This window comes from Staurois parvus, unplaced genomic scaffold (genome assembly GCF_062004578.1).
Source record: "Staurois parvus isolate SC_StPar_1 unplaced genomic scaffold, SC_StPar_1.0 ptg000082l, whole genome shotgun sequence".
In the NCBI taxonomy this organism is placed as follows: Eukaryota; Metazoa; Chordata; class Amphibia; order Anura; family Ranidae; genus Staurois; species Staurois parvus.
Window position 1 is genome coordinate 2,816,652 of NW_028317878.1, and position 23,999 is coordinate 2,840,650.

The 23,999-nt window shown below is 41.6% G+C and overlaps 1 protein-coding gene across 1 annotated transcript in view; it reads left to right on the forward strand.

Annotated features, from left to right (window-relative positions):
* JAZF1 (JAZF zinc finger 1) overlaps positions 1-22,928 on the forward strand; it is a 380,505-nt gene extending 357,577 nt beyond the window's left edge. The window contains exon 5 of the mRNA XM_089669887.1: positions 10,466-22,928. Coding sequence (XP_089526013.1) covers positions 10,466-10,642 — 177 coding nt within the window. The 3' untranslated portion in view covers positions 10,643-22,928. The remainder of the gene's footprint in view (positions 1-10,465) is intronic.
* Positions 22,929-23,999: the final 1,071 nt, after the last annotated feature.

Consider the following 23,999-nt stretch of genomic DNA (forward strand, 5'->3'; position numbering starts at 1 on the left):
CTGCACTGAGACTCAGAAACAGAGATAGCGATTTGTAGGCTTTATACAGAAATACACTATATTGCCAAAAGTATTTGGAAACCCCTCCAAATCATTGGATTCAGGTGTTCCAATCACCTCCATGGCCACAGGTATATAAAATCAAGCACCTAGGCATGCAGACTACTTCTACAAACATTTGTGAAAGAATGGGTCGCTCTCAGGAACTCGGTGTATTCAAGCGTGGTACTGTGATAGGTTGCCACCTGTGCAATAAGTCCATCCATGACATTTCCTTGCTACTAAATATTCCACAGCCAACTGTTAGTGGTATTATAACAAAGTGGAAGCAACTGGGAACAGCAGCAACTCAGCCACGAAGTGGTAGGCCACGTAAAATGACAGAGCGGGGTCAGTGTATGCTGAAGCCCATAGTGCGCAGAAATCGCCAACTGTATGCAGAGTCAATAGCTAAAGACCTCCAAACTTCGTGTGGGCTTTAGATTAGCACAACAGTGCATAGAGAGCTTCATGGAATGGGTTTCCATGGCCGAGCAGCTGCATCCAAGCCTTATATTACAAAGTGCAATCCAAAGCGTCAGATGCAGTGGTGTAAAGCACGCCGCCACTGGACTCTAGAGCAGTGGAGACGTGTTCTCTAGAGTGACGAATCATGCTTCTCTGTCTGGCAATCCAATAAACGTGTCTGGGTTTGGCGATTGCAAGGAAAGCGGTACGTTCCTGACTGCATTGTGCCAAGTGTAAAGTTTGGTAGAGGGGGATTATGGTGTGGGGTTGTTTTTCAGGGATTGGGCTTGGCCCCCTAGTTCCAGCAAAGGGAACTCTTAAGGTATCAGCATACCAAGACATTTTGGACAATTTCATGCTCCCAACTTTGTGGGAACAATTTGGGGATGGCCTCTTCCTGTTCCAACATGACTGCACACCAGTGCACAAAGCAAGGTCTATAAAGATATGGATGAGCGAGTTTGGGGTGCAGGAACTTGACTGGCCTGCACAGAGTCCTGCCCTCAACCCGATAGGACAGCTTTGGGATGAATTAGCGTTGAGACTACGAGCCAGGCCTTCTCATCCGACATCAGTGCCTGACCTCACAAATGCGCTTCTGGAAGAATGGTCAAACATTCCCATAGACACACTCCTAAACCTTGTGGACAGCCTTCCCAGAAGAGTTGAAGCTGTTATAGCTGTAAAGGGTGGGCCAACTCAATATTGAACCCTACGGACTAAGACTGGGATGCCATTAAAGTTCATGTGTGTGTAAAGGCAGGCGTCCCAATACTTTTGACAATATAGTGTACATTATAACAACATTGCTTGCTTATATGAAAACCATAATATCACACATAACATCCCAGCAAACCTACAATTGTAGAAATAAACAGGAAGTTTTCCCCCTTTGGATTTTTTAGATAAAACCTCAGTGTACAAATTATCAGGTGTGCACTTATTTTAAAACTAAGCACAAATGTATTTAAAATTTTGGGTAGAGTAAAAAAGGATACACTAAGAATATAATTAAAGTGGAGCTCCAGTCAAGCCTTAAAAAAAAAATAAAAGTCAGCAGCTAAAAAACTTCTTTACCTGTTCCACAATCCAGTGGTGTAGTCACCGCAGCCAGTTTCAGCGGCCATCCTCACTCCCCGGCGCCGGCATCCTAAGTGTGGGTATCCGGCTGTGACAGCTTGTGGCTCCACAGCCGGGTGCCCATTGAGCATGTGCGAGAGCGCTGTACCTTGTGAATGATCTTGTAGTCTTCTGGGACCTGTCACTTGTCCAGAAGACTAGGGAGAGGGAGTGGGGAGGACAACTTGTTAAATCAGGTGCCCATTCCTTACGGGCAGCAGGGACCAGGACTTAGAATGGAACTTCCCCTTTTGTGTGGAGCTCCGCTTTAAAAGACTGTTTGGAGGGTGAAGTGGAACCTTTTGACAAAGACTATGAAAATTAGATTGCTAGATGAGGAAATTTCAACAATTAAAGCCCACTGAAGCTTCTAATGCCTGGAATACATGGTAAGTTGTTTTTTCACCACAGCAGGCTGATCGAAAAAAAAAAAAAAGGAGCAGTTCGCGAGGAGGTCTCTGTACTAACTATACTATAGTATAATGATCTCCCTGCTGTGCTATTGTGTTCTGACAGGGGAATGTCCCCCCCCCCCCCCCAGAACACACTGGTCAGCGCTCACAGCCATTGTATGCCAATCAGCTGCTGGTTTTCTAGCATGCTTGATTGTCAGAGGCCAGTCATGAGATCAGCTTCTGTCAAACAAGGACCTGTATACATGGGCTGAATGTCGGCTGTTAGCTACTGTACTGGCTGATTTTGATCAATTTCTGTAGAAAGGACAAGCTGGAAAACGTTTTTTGTTACTGGATGCAGCCAATCAGATCAGTACTGGGTCCCGCAATCAGAATACAATGTCACGGCAGTGGGGATTCCTCCATCCACCTCGATTGTTTGGATGGGGGATTCTCTTTATTCAGTCTGCTGGCTTAAGGAAAATAAAACCACTCATATATGGCCAGTTTAAGGGTGGGATATAACCCCTGTCGCTTTTTATTGCCATGTGCTTATCCCAGAAGTAAGGTGATGTTATACTCACCTAGGAGAGAAAAGAGGGAGCGGGTAGGCTGGAGTGTGGATTAAAAAAAAAAAGGAGAATTGAAAAAAGTCAGCTTTCTAAGGTGCTCCTAACCATAGTCACATGCTTACCTCCTCGGACTAAATAGCCCTGCATTAAACGTGCTGACTTTGAGGGAGCACGCCCAACCGAGAGTGTCAGGGAGAAGAAGAGAGCACCAGAGCAAGGGACAGGGCAAGTGATACAGCCTATTCCTATACCCACTAGAGCTAAGGAGCATTTAACCCTTGCAGCAAAGAGGGACCCCACTGCAAGGGGTTTTTTCATCTCACGGTTCAGCTTTAAGCAATGCCATGTTTCAGCAGACAGGTAATTTGTACGAATGAATGCAGTTAACTACTCACTAAAAAATCATTATAGTTAAATGTATATACAGTTGTGTTCAAAATAATAGTAGCAGTGTGTTGAAAAAAGTGAATAAAGCTCAAAATCCTTCTAATAGCTTTTATTTCCATAAACACAAATGCATTGGGAACACTACACATTCTATTCCAAATCAAAACATGAAGAAAAATATATCAAATGTGTGTTGTTCCTCTAAAAAAATTGAAGAAAAGTGAATATTAGACTGTTTAAAAAAATAGCAGTGTTTGTATTCTTCTTTAAAAACTCAAACATTCACTATATAAACTGAAAAACGTTTGAAGATTTTGCTTTCCTTTGAATCACTTAATGAATATTTAGTTGTATAAGCGCTGTTTCTGAGAACTGCTGTACATCTGTGTTGCATGGAGTCAACCAACTTCTGGCACCTGTGAACAGGTATTCCAGCCCAGGATGATTGGACTACATTCCACAGTTCTTCTCTATTTCTTGGTTTTGCCTCAGAAACTGCATTTTTGATGTCACCCCACAAGTTTTCTATTGGATTTAGATCCGGGGATTGGGCTGGCCACTCCATAATGTCAATCTTGTTGGTCTGGAACCAAGATGTTGCACGTTTACTGGTGTGTTTGGGGTCGTTGTCTTGTTGGAACACCCATTTCAAGGGCATTTCCTCTTCCGCATAAGGCAGCATGACTTCTGTAACGGAACCGGAACCCAGACCGCACTGAGTTTTTCCGTTATAGCACAACTTCCCCTGTCCGAACACCATCCACGGACCACACCCTGGAAATCCCTCAGGAAAATAGACAACACCCAGCTCTTACTAAAACAGGAAGCCAACAACTTTATTGTACACAAAACAACATGTTTTATACAGAGGGCGGGGAAAGACAACCAGGGACAGGAAACACATCATCAGCCCACCCTATCAGTGGGAAGGGCTACAGTATAGGCAGGAAACACCTCATCACCCCTCCCCATCCAACCAGACACAGAACAATGGGATGCAGCCATGCGGCAAAGGATATTGACCAACCCCCACACCAATACACAAACAGTACATCCCATAATAGTTGGCTGGACAGGAAGACACAGCACCATGGGGGGGAGCACATAGCAGGGACAAAGGAACACACACTATACACAATACTGGGACATTCACACCCTGTACCCCTTAACAGGCACAGGGTGGGTTAAACATAATGAGGGGGACATGAGCTGACCAAGCGGTCCCCCCACCCCCAAAAGTCACTCCCGTCACAACTTCTTCAAGTATTCTGATGTATTCAAACTGATCCATTATCCCTGGTATGCGATAAATAGGCCCAACACCGTAGTATGAGAAACATCCCCATATCATGATGCTTGCACAACCATGCTTCACTGTCTTCACAGTGTACTGTGGCTTGAATTCAGTGTTTGGGGGTCGTCTGACAAACTGTCTCCGGCCACTAGACCCAAAAAGAACAATCTTACTTTCATCAGTCCACAAAATGTTGCGCCATTTCTCTTTAGGCCAGTCAATGTGCTCTTTGGCAAATTGTAACCTCTTCAGCACGTCTTTTTTTCAACAGTGGGACTTTGCGGGGGCTTCTTGCAGATAGCTTGGCTTCACATAGGCGTCTTCTAATTGTAACAGTACTCACAGGTAACTTTACACCTTCTTTAATCATTCCTGGAGCTGATTGTTGGCTGAGTCCTTGCCATTTTGGCTATTCTTCTATCCATTCAAATGGTAGTTTTTCGCTTTCTTCCACATCTTTCAGGTTTTGGTTCCCATTTTAAAGCATTTGCAATCATTTTAGCTGAGCAGCCTATCATTTTCTGCACTTCTTTATATGTTTTCCCCTCTCCAATCAACTTTTTAATCAAGGTACGCCGTTCTTCTGAACAATGTCTGGAACGACCAATTTTCCTCAGAATTTTAGAGAGAAATGCACTCTAACCAGCATGTACAACATTTGCTGCCTTCCTTCCTGAAATAAGGGCAATAATTGCCACCTGTTTTTCAAAGAATGAATTACCTCACTAATAGAACTCCACACTGCTATTATTATGAACATGCCCCTTTCAATTAGTGATTCAATTACACAGAATCAGCAGCATGCATGTCATGACTGTTGGGTCTGTTGGATTTCTATTACTCTACTACACCTGCTAGTAAATTATTTGCCATGAAGAAATATCATTTCTACCAAAAACAGTGATTGATCAGGTTAGTGAAGTCTGACTGCTATTCTTTTGAACACAACTGTATATATAGAGTCCAGAAATCATTGGCAGGTGAAATTTCTCCCAAGTCATTTTATCCAGTGGTGTGTTTTGGTTTTGTGCTGCCCTAGGCTAAATTACAGCCAGTGGTGGCAGAGTGATGGAGCTAGGAAAACAAAACTAATGTTTTCTATGATCACAAAGGTGGGGGGGAGGACAATGTGGCCATCCATGGCCCCTTGTGGACTTGTACCACCAGGGCTTACAGAAACTAAACTGCAGACAAGTCCCAGCATGAACCCATCAGAGCTGAGGACATGACACCCCCCCAATCTCCAACTAATGAAGTACTACAAGTCTCAGCATGAACCCCTGAGATCCCTCAACATTGACAGACTGCATGTCTCTCATGAACACCTCAGAGCTCAGGATTTGGCACCCCACAAATAGTGCAGGACTACAAGTTCCAGCATGAACCCCTGAGATCTAAGGATGTAACCCCCTCAAATTGAATGACTGCAAATCCCACCTAGACCCCTGAGATCTAAGGATGTGACCCCTTAGATCTCACTGATTCATGCTGGGATCTGTAGTCCTTCACTAGTTAGGGGGGCAGATGGAAGTGTCACATCCTCAGCTGTAAGGGGTTCATGATGGGACCTGTAGGCCTCCACTTTAGCGGGGGGGTTCACATCCCCAAAAAGTGAAGGACTAAAGGTCCCAGCATTAACCCCTGAGACCTAAGGATGTGACCTCCTTCCATTATTCCGAGGGTGTCATGTGTCCTATGATATCAGCTCATCTGCTGTCCTCTGTATAGGTCTCTGTCTGGCTCCCTCAGTCATGACACAAATGGTTCCATTCCTGGCGCCTGGCCTCATCTCAGAGTTGAGACTCAAATCCCTTCCCTCTAAGCAATGCCACCGCAGATGCTGGAGGAGGTGGGCGGGGCTAACCAATAGGAGCAAAGGAGGAGGAAGCAAAATCCTCCTCCGCTCTGAATGCTGGGGCCTTGACCTCGCTCTGAATTAGGCGATGTAATGTCACTGGTTTCTAGACGCCAGGCAGTCCTAGCAACCAGGGGGCAGTAGCGCCAGTGAAAACGGGTCTCGGCCGGAATACTAATACTTGATTACTGCCTGTGAGTAAAGCAGTGCTGTGACTACCTTTTTTGGGGCATGAGATCGACCTGTGTGTCCCTTTTGCCTGAAGGCTCTGCCGCCTCCCTGAAAAATGCCGCCTTAGGCAAACGCCTTGTTTGCCTTGCGGAAGATATGCTCCTGATTTTACCTGCTGCTGAGGAAAGTCAAAACAAGACAACAAATATGCTCTTTTTTAGTGCATTAAGTTCTGTGTTCTTGGGAAGGTAGCAGCAGCTGCATTAGACACGTGATAGGTTCCTTTTCACACTGGCAGCAACTAAATGATTCTCACCTTCAAGTCCGGTGTGAAGTCTTTATGGTGCCAGGTATGTGGGCAGAAAGCTGCTTTTACAAACTCATCTGTATTTTTGCTGAATAACCATATTCCATGCAGAAGCCACCAGCGATAAGAACAGCAATATATTTGCCTTCAATGATCAGTGCAGCTGCATGGACTTTAACAAGCGGGTGGTATTTATGATCTGCAGAGTTTACTGCTCATCATGTCACATTAACAGAACATTTTGTTCTTTTTATATAAGTGGAAGATGATTTTTATTTGTTTGTTTCATGTTGTAAAAACTCTCTTGTCCACACATCATGTGTTATGCAGAGAATTCATAAAAGCATTTCCTCAATGCGTGGTCTAGAAGATTAGAGTCACAGGATGTGTCAGAGGGAAGCAACATTTAATTTAGTGGGTGTAATAAAAAATAAGCATCTGATTAATGGTTGGGGAAACATGGTAATGATTGTCAGTGTCTAACGTTTCAAAGAAAGGATTTTACAGTTCACAAATATAACTTTTTGTGTGATTCTGCACTATAAGCATATCAACAAGTAAGCAAATCCCATTAATTGGAGTCGTGGTCCCTGCTGGTTAGAGCAGGTCTATCAAAAAATGGCAACAAGGCTAAAATCATAGTCATTTATCATGTTAATTATGTTTTTTTGTAGGGAAGGGTTAAATCCCGTCATTTTTTTATTTTCTAACCATTCCCAACTGTTTATCCCTCTCTACAAAGGAAGCAAGTTGGCGTTCCTTACACTTTGAGCAATATTTAGCTGGTTAACACAGTTTTTTTTTTAACTACAGTGGAGCAGAGTTCCCAAAGTAACAGTTTGGTATTTTGAATGCAAAATGCACTTAAAGTGTACCTAAACCAAAAACAAAACTGTAATATATTGCAGCTTACCAGTCCTTGGATATGAAAAAGGCATATGTTTTCTTTTTTCAGGCATTGTTTCCTTTGGTTTTACCTGGTAATCCTGCCAATATTACACTTAGGAGTTGATTTACTTAAGATGAAGAGTGCAAAATCTGGTGCAGCTCTGCATAAAAACCAATCAGCTTCCAGTTCTTTTTGTCAAAACTTAATGGAAAAAGCTGTAGTCAGAAGCAGATTGGTTATCATGCACAGCTGCACTAGATTTGGAAGTTTTGGTAAATCAACCTCTATGTCTAAACTCACTTGGTGGAGTAGGGTAGTTGGGCTGGTAGCACTGTTGCCAGTACCTGGTGGCTTGTGCACACAATGGGGAGGGGTGCTGCAGGCTATGAAGTATAGATGGCCTGCACTAGCTGCAGAGCAGGGTAATCCATGCTAGGGTTGGAGCTGCTGCTTTACTAGAGACCTTCCAAATACATCACTGCTGAATGGCTGCTTTGGCTCTGGGCCAATCAGGAGCAGTCAGATGTTACCTGCTAGCCTATCAGGAAGCACTATCTACATTACTGTGATCAGCTGCCAGTAACTCTGAATGCCTGCAGTCAGAGTGCCTTTATCCTCCAACCACCTTCCCTCAGTACCATCACAATTTGAGAAACGCTGCACTTGGGTCAAGTAATGATCAGAGCTGGATCATCCAAAGCCAAGCTGAGTGGGAGCCTAGGGCATGATTGTTCAGGTGCCAAACTAAAAACTTTATATTCCCGCATTATAGTAGGAGGGTAGAGCAACTAGTAAAAACTGTACATCTTTTTGAACACTTTACGAGGAGGATACACTTGTAAACAGACTATTGCAATGCTAAACCATGCCAAATGAATGGATGGAGGGCAAAAGCTGCTACCTTGCCTAGGGCCCCATTCTGTCTCTGGTAACAATAATATTATTTGTTTGCAATTAACAATAATACCTACCTGCTAACCTCTCATCCTACTGTTCTCACTTGCCTTGGCCCTTACTAACACAGGGGTTTATTTACTAAAGCTGGAGAGTGCAAAATCCGGCTCACTGCTGCATAGAAACCAATCAGCTTCCATGTGTTATTGCCAAAGCTTAATTGGACAAGCTGAGGTTAGAAGCTGAATGGCTCTATGCAGAAGTGATCCTAATTGGACAAGCTGAGGTTAGAAGCTGATTGGTCTCTATGCAGAAGTGAGTCTTATTTTGCACACTCCAGCTTTAGTAAATAAACCCCACAGTGACTTAAAAAAACTATCTGTGAGTATGACCAATTTAGTGACCAGTATGCTACATATATAATGGAGAATATTGAGAATTGTGAAGGACGTCTTTTGCAGGAACAAGACCTATAAAACACAAAAGTGAAATACTATGCCATCCCCTTCACAACACATGAGATTATTGCAATTCTTCTTCACTTGTTGTTGGTTACTTAATATTGGTTTTTGGACAACACATTCACACTTCTCCGGCCACCACTTTTATGTGTATGGCTGTATGTGACAGAGCTTGATGAAGCACAATCCTGGAGTTCCTACACGTCAGCATATCTGAAGACGTGTACCTGAAGGTTAGGTCTCTTTATAGCTTATAAAAAACCAAACAGAACAGGTTCACCTTTACCTGCGTTCTAGGACGTGGGAGCCGTGTTTGTCAGTTCAGCAAACAAGCCGCACAAAATTCTGAGTTTTCCAAAACAAACTTGTTTAGTTATGTCTCTGACAACAGCAATATTACTGCTTTCTTTATATCCATTATTTATTATAATAACCTCATAAGCATTTCACCCAATGTGTGTACAAGTGAGAGACGTAGCTGGTGCTGATTGATAGCGTGCCCTCCCTCTAACCCTCCAGCTCTCTTCCTGGCGAGGTGGATCAGGGGATGGGTAAAAAAGACCCAACCCTCTATGACTGGTGCACCCACACTTGTACCTCTCTGTTCTCCCTCTTGCTCCCAAACTTTTTCCCTTTTAGTCAGTTAAAGACCCCCCCCTCACTAGAAAGAAATATCCTCCTCGTCCTTTGACACACTTTAATGAAAAAATGGAAAATAAAGGTTTTACTGATCCTTGCTTGATTGCATAACGTTCATCAACCTAATATTGTGAGTTATGCAGTCTAATGCAGGAATGGGCAACCTCAGTACTCCAGCTTTGGTTTAACTACAAATCCCATCATGCCTCTGTCTCAGAGTTGTGTCTGTGGCTGTCAGTCTTGCAGTGTCTCATGATACTTGTAGTTTCACCAAAGCTGGAGTGCTTACCTTTACTTTTACTCAAATGTGTCTTCCAAAAACAAAAACAAACACTCCAGCGCTAAATCCAAGGAACTTCAGAATACATTGCTTCCTTAGGTGCAACCTTCCACAGATCGGGGAATCTCCAGGCAACTGTAAAACCACACACACAAGAGGGCACAAACTCCTCATTCATGAACACCATACAATTTATCCAATCCTTAGAAACAAATAGATACTCACAAGCAATTAAAAACAGCAGGCATGTAACATGAATGTTTCAATTTTGGTTGATACGTCTCATCTTGAAATGTCTGGTTGGACACTAGTAGAATTTTGTTTGAAATTTGTCATTTTAAAAATTCTTGTTTGTTTTTCTAATCATTAGTGGGGTCAAATCAAGCTTGTTTTAGACTGTAGTGGCAAACAAATTTGATGGAGTAGGATGGAAATTTTTTCTTAAGCAAATTCATTTCTAACAGTAAATGTGGTTTTTGCTGAAATTACATTGCTTCCAAAATTGAATGTTAAAAGCAAACAAACTTTGAAGTACTTTGATATTCAAACGACGCTCATCAAGTCATCAAATATACTGATAATTTGAGTACAAATGTTCATAAAAAAATTTGTATAGATGTTCAAGAATCTACTAGTGTATGCCCAGCTTTAGTCTGTGCAGTCATGGTCTAACCAACATTTCTTCTCTCATGCAGAATGTAAATGGTATTAAGTACCATGCCAAGAACGGCCACCGAACACAAATCCGAGTCCGTAAACCCTTCAAATGCCGCTGCGGGAAGAGTTACAAGACAGCTCAGGGTCTCCGTCACCACACAATCAATTTTCATCCTCCCGTCTCTGCGGAGATTATCAGGAAAATGCAGCAATAAAAGCTGAAGACATCTGTGCCAAGAAACCCTCACCAGCAGATGAGAATTTCACAATAGCCACCTTTTCTGTTTCTCTTTTTTTTTTGTTTTTGTTTTTTCTGCTTTTCAATGTATTTCAGGGGAAGAGCTCAAAAGTCCTATGAAACCTAAGTTTCAGCGCATGCTTTAATTAAAGAATTCCAGTTGTTTGGAGTTGCCTATCTTGCAAGGTGTACCTGTCTCCGATACAGAGTGGAGGAAGCATTGTGTTTTTCAAGACAATATTGAGTCCGTTCACTGGTAACGGGTGACATTGCTGTGGTCTAAAGCACTAAGTGCCTCAAGCCGCAGTGATATAGCTTCATGCCACAGACTCCGGTTCCAGAGATATTGACAAGCTTTGTTCTTGGCCAACCAACAAAATGACTTCTCCTTTTTTGTATGGATAATAGGTACTACCTAAAGAAATTACCTTTTGTACTTTGCACACAAAAGTCACAAGACCCATTTTCATAAATTTAATAAGGTGCTACAGTAATAATATAAAGAATCATGTTCTTTTGGGGAAATGCATATCCCTTTCTCTCCAGAATGCAACTCAATTGGGATGTATGTTGTGGTGTTTCGATGTGGCAGTGTTATGTGAATGGGAAGAGATCCTGGCACTGAACAAACCTTTGTTTTCTGAAAATAGGGAGAGCCTAATGAGTTAAGGTACATTGGCCTAGTTTAATCATAATGAGCAAGGAGGGTTCAGTACTCTGCCATACCTAGTGAATGACTCTTTAGTAGTGAGTAATACTGACAGCTTCATTTAATAACATTGTAGAAAGAGTAACAAAGTGCTATAGCCAACAGCAGCAGTTAGCAGTTTGGGCTTGGTATACAGCTAGAGATGCTCCTGCTATGGGGATAGATGAGAACTTTGTCACAGGCGGCGCTCTATAGGGTGGCATGAATCATGGTACAGATATGGTCCCCGGTTGCCTCCTGCAAGTAGGCAGAATGTGTGTCCCTGCCCTTTTCCTAGCAACCATATTGGCAACAAATTGCAAGTGGTGGGTTTTATCAGCAGGGGACAGCATAGTGTGTAGGAATGCGCCTACATCCAGCAGCAAATACACCAACCTGGGTGACCAGATGTTTGTCACGTCTAGGAAGCAATTAACAGACAGTTTAACAACAATAATGAATTGCAGTGCCCCAGTAGCAAAAATCAATATTAGACTACATAAATTAATAGAATCATGAAAAGACTATATACAATAATAGAACCATTAATAGACTAAATAGACCAAAAAACAATAGCAGAATCATTATCAGGCTACATACACTAATAGGATCACCAAAAGACTGCATACACTAATTGGGCTCTGCATAGAGCAAAGGTAGAATACAATAACTCATAGCAACCAATCAGATTTCAGAGCAAGGTTTATTCTAGTTATATTGGGCTATCTTAAATTGCACATTGCCCCTTACTTTTTTAAATGAGCTCAGTTAGTCTAAGTCCATAATTTGAAAATTTGGACCGCCATTGCACTCTTTGTTCTGTATATAGGATTTGATCTTGCCCAAGTAGATGTAAAATGGTTTATAATGGGCACTGGGCAACTGCCCAGCCTTCAGCGTAGTGAAACTAAAGAATAATTCTTATTAGATGCTGTGTGTTACTGCACTTCATTGCTCTTCACACATCATCAATAAAATAAATCCCCCTGCAGTTTTCTTCCTTATAGTTAGGAATATTTCATTTAATTATTGGAGTTGTGAGAGGATTGGGTGGTCAGGGTCAAAATTTAGTTATATGCCCCCTCAAGGCAACTTTTTAGGCTGCATCTTTATAAGCACAGATCTTTGTAGCTGCATATAATTCAGACATTACTTTATACTTCTCTAATATAAATCATTTTCATAAAAATTTCAAAATATAATAGAGCATGATGTCTGCTACTCTTCTAAAATTCTGCTGCCCATGGCTCTGGCATATTGTCCCATTTGTGGGGCTGGAGATGGCATCATGAAACCTTTATACAGAGCTGGTAAAAAGTGTGTCAGTAAGTCGCCCATAACATATGAACAGTCAGTGCACAAATGAGGCAACATTCGCTTCAATTAAATGAAAAGAGCGTGGCTTTAGCGACATCACAACTTCATATTTCCAGCAGGAAGTAACAGCTACCATGAGCAACATCAGAAAATAAAGTAGACAAGATCCAAAAGACAGTAATTGCTAAACACGCACAAACTGTCCTTGGTATGAAAAGTGTCCCAACACAAAAATCAAAGCAACCAATCACAATCCTTGTTTCGTATGCAAATTAAGTTAAAGTTGATTGGTTGCTGCAGGTAGCAAGAAATATTGTTGGCATGCTTTTCATACACAAGACTGGCCATATTCACACAGGGTAGATTCCGTTTCGATCAGCAGGGGATTTGGCCACAGATCCCCTGCTGATCAGAGCAGAGTGGGTCGGATGACACATTCGCGTCCACACAGTTTCTGCAGAGCAGACACAGACAGAGCCCACTTTGCTCTATGGGCAAATTGGAGTAAACAGACTTGGCTGTCCTCTGATCTGATCCTCCTAAATGGAAGAGGATGGATCTCCTTCCATATTTTTAGCAGACTGGATCGGACCCAGAGGTAGGTGGGTGTAAACGGACACAAGTCTGTTTACACCCGCCTGTCCATAGGAATGCATGGATCTTTGGATCGCCCACGTGAAAGAGGCCTTACAGTGTTTTCAGTCAGTGTCTGCCTTATTTTAGCATTTCTAAAAAAATTATTATTGCAGCTGTTAATATTTTTATTTATTTCTGCAGTCATTTTATATTTGTCTACCTAGGAGCCCTCAGTGATTGTCCTCTCCTTGCTTTATATAGGAAGCTAGCCAGAAAGAAATTAGATTACTAGTAACATATTATTATGTTAGAATTGTTATATTATTATTTAGCAACATATTATTATGTTGGTAGCATTATCCTAAAATAAAGAATCTGGGCCTTAGCTAATGTCCTTCGCTATAGAAGAACTCCAGGCAGGGGCCTAGGAAATGTGACTGGTCACTTGTTGCTACAACCTGCCAATCTTCATATCTCTCTGTATGCACCTTCCCTTACTAGTTGTTGTAATCAAGAGGATTACCTCCATGACTTCCACTGGGAGAGCAGCCTATATGGAATAGACTGGATGCTGATTTGCTCATAGGTAGACTGAATTAAAAGGATTGTGGCAGTAGGCGGCAGGAGATAAGAACGCCTCTTAAGGTAGCCATACACAGCTCAAATTGTGGGCAGTTCATACTGAATTTGCCAAAACTCAAGGTGTAGATGCCCTTGTTGGCACCACATGGCTTGACAAAAGTTGACTGAACAGCTACGGAAACAATGACCTAAGTGAAAAATTGCCTGCCAAACTATTTGAGTATTCTAACAGCCGCTGCAGCCAGCTGTCACAATACAATAGCCGGCAAGTGAGATTCATTCGTTAGCACTGTTTAGTGAAGATGGAGGAGTCTATTAGGTTTCTGTTGTTCATCCCACAGATTGAATGAAACACATCTATGTGTGTATGGCCAGCTTTACACTCCCTCCATCAAAAGGCATTCATTAAAGGATAAGTGCAGCTATAAAACACTTAACAGTCTATTTAGTGTATAAGAAAAAGTAAAGATAAAGATGTAGAAGTGGCCAGTGGTGCTGGAGGCCTTGGTATACAGTGGATGATTATTTTTTAACCCTTACGCACTGTGTACCAGATCATTGCAGATCTGGTATCTCAGATGAAGATAGGGGCCGGGTTGCAAAGGGTTCCAGACACCACAGACCGATAAGTTCTAGATTTGCTGTTCTGCTGCAAATTGTACTCTCTCATGCTTCCCCTTATATTGCCTGTATAATCCCAGGAAATGATGTTTAATAGATGCACTGATCCCTGAAATATGAAGACATATAACAGGTCTGTTTGAAGAACAGCCATCTCACAGCACAAGTGAAGTCATTCCTGACACAGAGGGTTACTTGCACTGTATGTAAATGCTACACCATAGTCTATTAACAGCTAGACTGCAACCCCTCCCTAGTATGTGTATGTGTAATACATGTACGTAGAAAATTGGGATCTGTTATCTGGAAAGCCATTATTCACGAGTTCCAAAATAACTGCTACTCTTCAAGTATAATGCCAGACATCATGATATAATGTATCCTCAAAGGCCAATAACATTTCATGGTTTTCATGTTTCCCAGTAGGAGCACAGGTTTGTTAATTAGTCATAATTTCACCAGTGACTCTGTAAAGGGAATTAGAAAACCTGCACTGTTAGTAGTCCCTAAAGACCAAGGCAACCCTGTCCTGCAATATTCATGCACAATAATTATATTATGAATACCAGGACTATAGAAGCTGGACAGGAAGGGATTTTCATTTTTCTTCTTTGTAGCCACTTGCTGGTGAATTCTGCTACTCCGTCATACAAATACTCTGGTTCTCTTTAAACTGTGTCAATATGGTTCGATCCCTAGAGAGATCTATGAAATAGTGGGATGAAGGCCATACTGTTGTTTACTAAAGAATTGCAGGACATATATAGTGTCAGAGGGGGTCATTCATTAAAAAAAAAAAAAAAAAAAAAGCACTGAAAGAAATACATTGCTGCCATTGACCTTCTAATACTAATTACCTGGCCATTATGCATACCCCTTAATGTCAATTCTTTTAATCATGGAACTGGGAAAAGTGCAAATCAGGAAAGTCAAAGAAAGTCGGGCGTCCTTTTAGCTGTATCTATGTTAATGATTCAAAGTATTGATGCAAGTGAATTAGCATGACAGCCAGGTAACTACTTAAAGGACAGCAATGGCAGCTTTTGTTTTTTTTCTCATGATCAGTTTCTATTAAAGTGGTTGTAAACCTCAGACTTGAAAAATGAACACGCATCCCACTATAGTGATTGATTGCCTATATCCAAAACACTGAGCATGGCTCCTCTCTGATCTCTGCTATCTGCGTGACACACTAGATTACGGCCCACCCCTCTCCAGCACACAGCAGATGACTCACACCTCAGCTGTGAAGCCTGAGCCTGTGAAGAGGGGGTGTGTCACTCTCTACTAATCAGCTCTTAGATTATACTCTAACCTGTACTCTAGCTCTGCAGTGTGTGTGTAACATCAGATCCTTTCATCTGTGTGCTGTAGAAGGCTGTACAGGACAGATTGCTGCAGATAAACAGGTACAACTGATCAGGGAAGAATTGTTTCATCTTTGTGTATCACCTGAGGCCAGTCACTTTACTGGGTACATGTGAGGGTTTACAACCACTTTTAAATAGGTAGGATAGTGAGCATAGACTATGCCAGATAAAAGAAAGATGCCTAAGCCTGAAAACTGAGCATTCTGCGTAATAAATTCCATATACACACATACTGCACATATTTGTATGGATCACTGAACCCGAAAAGCTGATGAGAAATCTGCCATCTGGGTCTTAATGTGGCTTTTACCACATGAATCCTGCCATTATCTGACAGGTATGCAATGTGCATTTAATACCAAATTCTCACCACTTCAAACTTGTTAACCTGCCTTACTTGTTAAACTCAGTATATTTGGTATCGGTTGCATAGGTAATGGAAATATAAATAAGAATGTTTAACATATAGTAAAAAAAATATTTTCATACTTAAATAACATACATATAAAAGGTTGTGCTTGCTATTGTTTTCCTATTATCTTGCTTATTCTATTTTTGTTACCATTTAAAATTCTCGAACATTTTGTCATCAGCTTGCAAGAGAAGGTGGAAAATGTGTTACAGTGGTGACACTGCATTTACAGGTGCCACATAAGACTAAAATGTCATTTGTAGCCAAATTTCTTTTGTGGACCAGGTTGCTATATGTTTGTTGAGGTTACTGAGTGAATTACTGAAGGGTGTGAGCTTTACTTCATGTCAGTGATTCTGTGTTTACTTTATACTTCGCATTGGGTTAAGGACAGATACAAAAAGTATTCAAATTCCACATAATTGGACCGAATGTTTGAAGTGAACAGAGTCTACTGAGGAAGAGTAAAACTTACTCCCATTGGTAAATCACTATTTTATTCATTACTGAGCAAGTTTATAATTTCAAGCAGCATTGCAGGTTTGAGCAACAATGGAATTCTCACCATGCCTGCCTCAAAGCATTTGTAAATCTTGCCAGAACAGCAAGTATAGCAATACTGCCTGAGAACAGTCAACCAAATGTCAGCAGATACTGCAGTACTGCCTGCAAGAGTGGCCAACCAAATGTCAGCAGATACTGCAGTACTGCCTGCAAGAGTGGCCAACCAAGCGTCAGTAGAAATTGCAATACTGCCTGCAAGAGTGGCCAACCAAGTGTCAGTAGAAATTGCAATACTGCCTGCAAGAGTGGCCAACCAAGCGTCAGTAGAAATTACAATACTGCCTGCAAGAGTGGCCAACCAAGCGTCAGTAGAAATTGCAATACTGCCTGCAAGAGTGGCCAACCAAGCGTCAGTAGAAATTGCAGTACTGCCTGCAAGAGTGGCCAACCAAGCGTCAGTAGAAATTGCAGTACTGCCTGCAAGAGTGGCCAACCAAGCGTCAGTAGAAATTGCAGTACTGCCTGCAAGAGTGGCCAACCAAGCGTCAGTAGAAATTGCAATACTGCCTGCAAGAGTGGCCAACCAAGCGTCAGTAGAAATTGCAATACTGCCTGCAAGAGTGGCTAACCAAGTGTCAGTAGAAATTGCAGTACTGCTTTAAACAACAACCAGCCAGGTGTCAGTTGATACTGCCGTACTGCCTGTGAGAATGGCCATATATGTGCTAGCAAATATTCAGTACTGCCTGCAATAACAGCCAACCAAGTGTCAGCAGATATTCAGTACTGCCTGCTAGAACAGCCAACCAAGTCTCAGTAGATAATGCAGTACTGCCTGCCAGAACAACCAAATGTCAGTAGATAGTGCAATACTACCTGTGAGAACAGCCAACCAAGTCTCAGTAGATAATGCAGTACTGCCTGCCAGAACAGCCAACCAAGTGTCAGTTCATAATGCAGTACTGAGTGCGAGAACAACCAACCAAATGTCAGTAGATAATGTAATACTGCCTGCGAGAACAGCCAACCAAGTCTCAGTAGATAATTCAGCACTGTCTATGAGAATAGCCAACCAAGTCTCAGTAGATAATTCAGCACTGTCTATGAGAACAGCCAACCAAGTCTCAGTAGATAATGCAGTACTACCTGCGAGAACAACTAAATGTCAGTAGATAATGCAATACTGCCTGCGAGAACAGCCAACTAAGTGTCAGTAGATAATGCAGTACTGCCTCTGAGAACAGCCAACCAAGTGTCAGTTCATAATGCAGTACTGGGTGTGAGAACAACCAACCAAATGTCAGTAGATAATGCAGTACTGCCTGCAAGAACAGTCACCCAAGTGTCAGTTGATAATGCAGTACTGCCTACGAGAACAGCCAACCAAGTGTCAGTAGATAATGCAGTACTGCCTGCGAGAACAGCCAACCAGGTGTCAGTAGATAATGCAGTACCGCCTACGAGAATGGCCAACCAAGTGTCAGTTGATATTGCAGTACTGTCTGCAAGAACAGCTAACCAAGTGTCAGTAGATAATACAATACTGCCTGCGAGAACAGCCAGCCAAGTGTCAGTAGATAATGCAGTGCTGCCTGCGAGAACAGCCAGCCAAGTGTCAGTAGTTAATGCAGTGCTGCCTGCGAGAACAACCAGCCAAGTGTCAGTAGATAATGCAGTGCTGCCTGAGCGAACAGCCAACCAAATGTGGTTGGTACAGGTAGTAAAAAAAGGAAATTGCATTAGAGCACAAGTAGCAGCAATCAGGACCAACCATACAAGAGTTTGTGCCTGTGTGGATGGGCTTTCGGCTTGTGTCAATGGCATCAGTGTAACATTAGTTAGAGATGCTTTTGAGATCATTCAGATTTCATTGACATGTGCATTTGACTTGCAAGCGGGTTTTGCTTTCCTAAAGACTTGTATGGCCTTGCAAACACCGTTTGATATGAAAAAATGCCTGTCGACTCAGGCTCTTTCTCTGTTAGAATTGCATGATGGAAGTTGAGTTCTATTTATATATTAACTGAATGCCAGGGCTGCATATATGTTTTAAGCAGGATTTCTTCTTGCATTCATATTTCTATGCTATGGTTTGAATGACTGTTGTTCAGTTACTGCTAGAACACTACAAAAACATTTTATATATATATGAGAAGAAATTATGTGTAGCTTTTATTAAATGTTCAGTAGTGTCATATGATTTACAAAAGTGACATATTAGACCCCAAAGAGACATGTCTATATACATGCCATGACCTGTGTAAACATTGGAAATGCTTGGTACATTCTGGACATCAAGTTTCGTTCTGTGTGCGATCCTGAAATGCTGGGGATCATGTGCTGGTCACATGATTATAATATGCAAGTGACAGGAAGCTTTGTGTTAGCGGTACTAATCTCCATGCTGTATACAGTATGGCATCTTCTAGAGGCATTTTTCTGTCTAAGAGCAGCTGGGCCTGCGTTTCAATGTACAAACCTTTATTTTTACTGTTTGTGGAGCAACTTGGGGAAAACCACCCAAGAGTTTTGTAAAAAGAGATTTCAGCCTTCGTATTGCAGCGTCTGATTATTTCCAATTTCCAGTACCTCAGCAGTCTATATATTTCCTTTTATAAAGAGGATGACTTTAATACCTTGCTGCAGGTTCTAGACATTTCCTTGAAATTAAAGTAGGTAATAAAGTAAGTTCATTTGCCAGTCTTTCCTGATAACTCCCAGGCACAACACTTTGGATTTGTGTCACATTAGCTGCAGTTAACTGAAGAAAAACTGTATAGAATTCCAAGCATCCATTTTATGATGTTTACAGTTGGCTTTAGTAAATACCCCCCTTCCCTGCGCACACACCAGTGTCACTCCCAACAGAGTCTTTAACCTATTTAAGCAAGCCACAATATTACGTTTCCATTATTCTCAGGAACATTAAATTATTTGTCCCACCCGGTTTTGCCTTTGTTTTCACAAACATGCAATGCTGCCTCTAGTGTTAATTCCTTGTTTTTGTTTTTTTATTTTGTCTAAATTGTGAAAACCCTCCATTTTAACATGGAGACCTTAAAAGCACTTTGTAGTTCTTGATTGCCAACAAAGCTCATGCTTTCTGCAATGCCAATAATTGTGATTATTGCACCCTTAAATTCTCCACATTGAAAGGAGGCACGGCTGTCAGATGGGAATTATAGTGACTCTCCTTTGATATTTATAGTGGACTTTTTAAACCATTCTTTTTTTTTTTAAACTGTACTTTCCTTTTGACATCTTTGTAATGGTCATTTCATTCCAGACTGAGTTGTCTGTTTAGCCTTACAGGTCACCTTGGTGAACCAACAAAACACATATGTTGAGAGCCAAGTGCTGAGTGCTGCAGGTGCTGGAGGTAGAAGTCACCTGTCTAATGTTACCATGTCTGGATCATGCCTTGATTGTGTCATAGGAGACCAGCCGTCAATTCTGATCTTCATACTAGTGAATTGTAACACATTCTAAAAGCTTATCCTTGAGAAGATCTGTCCCCTTAGATTAGGAAATCTCAACATTTTGGGAGTTCAGTAGTTCTGTGAGCCTCAAAGTGTAACCTTGCTTAGATAAACAGTAAGTGAACAGGCTGAACGAGAGAAATCTACATGTACATACATACATACATATGTGTATGGCTAGCCTGATCAGTGCAGGCACTGTAACTTAAGGCCAGCCATAGATGATATGTTTTTCTTTCCTGCAACCCATCTCTGTTTCCCCATCAACACAGTCAGTGTTGATGGAGGAATCCCTTTGCAGGGCTATTGTGTGCTCCCAGCGCAGAGCTGTCCCTTCCAGGAGAACACAGTGATTACTATTAGTGGCAATAGCAGTTGGCACTAATGGCATGTAAAAATCCAACATGCTGGTTCTACCCAAGTCAATCGATGGATCAACTTAGGTTCAATCAGCCTAGATGCTTTGAATCTCGACTGGTCCCTGCTAAACCGGCCAAGATTTGAACCATCTATTGTCGGCTTAACACTATGGAAAACTTCACAGCCAGACCACTTGGCTCCCAAGCATGGTACACACCTTAGTTTTTTTTTTTTTTCTTCAGCCTGCTGGGTTGAATAAAAAAGAAAACCTGAGAGGTCAATGTACTGACTATGCAATGCTAGTACAGCAATCTCCCCCACTGAACTATTGTATTCTGAAAGGGGGACTACCCCCGCTGCAGAACACACTGACCAGCGCTTGCAGCCATTGGCTGCAAGTGCTGATCGGATGATGGGGCTGATCGGATGATGGTTTTCCAGCATCTCGTTGGACCGTTCGTTATACCAGACAGGCTGCTGTACACATGCGCCAATTGTTGGCCAGTTCCTGCTGAACCAGTCAATATTCAGATTGTGTGTACCCAGCATCAGACTGCCATGGTAACCCCACTCATCCCCCCTCCCATCTGTGATGTTACAACCTTTCATCCCTATTGTCTTTTTATTCTCTGCATTCTTGCCTGACAGTCTCTAAAGTGGAAACAGAGGCTGTCACAGGAGCACAGTGATCAACTCTGGGTGGGTGGGACCAGCATGACAGCTAAGAGCCCATAAAAACAGGCATCCAGGGGGTAGTAAAATCCAGCAGTTGAGTCACAGTTTACCACACTTGACTACCCATCTAAACAAAAAATGCAGCCACTCGGGGCTGTACCCATGCTGTGGCTGCTTTACCAAAAATTAAACAGCATGACACATTTGAAAGGGGGCACTACTACTGAACACAACCCATACAAGTGAATGGGCAGTGCCACAATTGCCCTGTATCCGTGTGCAAAGGTCTGTCTGCATTTTGAGGGTTAAAACAGGTGGTGAGGAGGTAACATATCGACACCTGAATTCCTGTCAAACATCATCCAAAAAGTGATCTGTTGCAAATCACTTTTCAGAGAGGAAGCAATAATAGCTGCACATGTGAATGAGCCCTAACTGAGTTCACAGAGAGGCTGTGCCATGCACAATTATTAATGGTGGTTGGCGTCCCATTTTCATTATATAGATCTATTCTGCAGGCAGAATAGAAAATGAAGCCAACCATTTTAATGCTGAACTGCATTCATTAACTCCTGAATAATTTCAAGATAGAAAACTTACAGAATATTAAATAAGTTTTAACTCTGTATACCTTAATTTTTGTAATAAACAGCTACACTAGAAAACGGTTTCACCATGCCAGAGGATACTGTTCTCAGCTAAGCTGTCTCTTAAAACACTCTTTGTTGCCCCTTAAAGATTTTCTAGTGTAACTGCCAGAATGGCTCCTTGTTAGACAGCCTCATTTATGTGGCAACCAATCCGTACAATCGCAAAACCTCAAGATTTTGTTCAGCTGCTGAAAAGTTTTTAAAACTTTTCCAGGCAGCAGGAACAAGTTTACCACAGAGTGGAGAACACCTAAAATGTCAACAAAGTATAGTAGGTTAGTAGTAGTAAAACTAATACAATTTATGAAATAAAACTTAGTTCCTCCTCCTCCTCCAATAAAAAGCTGATGTTACATTCACTACAGAAAATTGTGATATTTCATAGTAGAGTAGCAATAAATGCTGCTGTTATGATTCTGTGAGACTCACTTGTAGACTCACTCATAGATAGACTCGCTCATAGATAGACCGTTGTTTCTGTTGGATCAGAATCATTGTATGGTACCTTTCACTTGTCCTGGCTGATCCAGACATGGGGATGTACCAGGGCATTCAGCAAACCCTATTTGGCTATTTGCTATCTGCTGCAATGTTGGCAGCCCTGCAAGGAAAAGAAGAATCGATGTATCTTTTTTGGCAACATACTTTATATTCCAGGCAGGATGTTTGCTCAATAGCTAAACAGTTGTAAAATAATATCATTGTTGCATGTAAATTCTTTTCAGCTATAAAACTGAAATTCCAGTTTCTATTTACCTACTCAGTGTGACAGTATTATTAAACAGGTAAGGATGGGACTATTTTGTTACATTGTGTATAGTGAATGTATTGTACTGTGTCTGTGAAAAGTGTGTTTAAATTATATTTTCATATGTTTTGTTGGGGACAGAGTACATTCAGTTTGAAGGTGACAGGGGTTTTATGTTTTCAAACTGAAGGCAAATTAATGAATCAAGAACTCCTGTCAAAGCTGCTTATAAATGTAAATCAAAGTAAAAATAAACTGCCTCTGACTGAGAACAAGTACAAGTGCCTCATTATTTTTTTCCTTGTGGTTTTAAAGGTGATAAGTGTGACTGGCATACACGCTCATAAAAGAAAGTGAAATGGAAAAAATATACACAGTTTAGGTAATAGATACACCTTATAAGTCAGTTAAAAAGCCCCATGCCTGCCATCCTATGTTTAAAGGGGTATGTATTACAACCAACATCCATGCAGCCATGTTGTATATTCAGTAGCAGTCCCCCTCTCCGCAAATCCTCACCGGTTTACCTGTGTCCTTTATAATCCACTCCCATCAGATTCTAAAGCAGGGTTTGTCAACCAGGGTTCCTCCAGAGGTCGCTAGGGGTTCCTTGAACAATGAGCTTTCTCTGCCTCTCAGATAAGTTCCCACTGACACCATTCATCTTTTTAGCTATCTATAAGAGAGTAATTCTTCCCAATGACCAAGTGTAAGGAGCATTCTTCACACTGACCATCACACCAATGTATCATGAATTGTAGACAAAGTAATTATCAGCAGGGGCTCCCTGAGTTATTTCAAGGGCTCCTAACAGGTTGAGAAAGGCTGGTCTAAATGATTCTTTAGGGTCCTTTCACACGGACGTTCCATTTTTTTTTATCAGTTCAGTCACATTTTTTCAAAGAAAAATGGATCAGTTTTTCATCAGTTTTTCCATCCACTACCAATGCAAAAACGGACTGTTTGTCCATTAACATCCATTTTTCAACTGTTACATTTTTTTTTTGGAACAGATCCAAGCCCTATTTTTGTTCCATTAAACGGATGTTGATGGATGTGGATGTAAACTGATGATCATCTGTTTACATCTATTTTCCATTGAGATGCATTGATGTGCATTTTTCATCCATCAACGGAGGAATGAAAACCAGACAAATGGAACAACCATGTGAAAGGGGCCCAACATGTGAGATGGGTTAAGGCTCCATTCACAACAATGCGTTTTTTAGTGCTTTTTGAAGAAACACACTACAGTCCATTTAACATGATTTCCTATGGAACATGTTCACATCTATGCTTTTCTGAGCAGCTGTGTTTTTGGAAATGGTCAGGGACTTTTTAAAAAGCAAAAA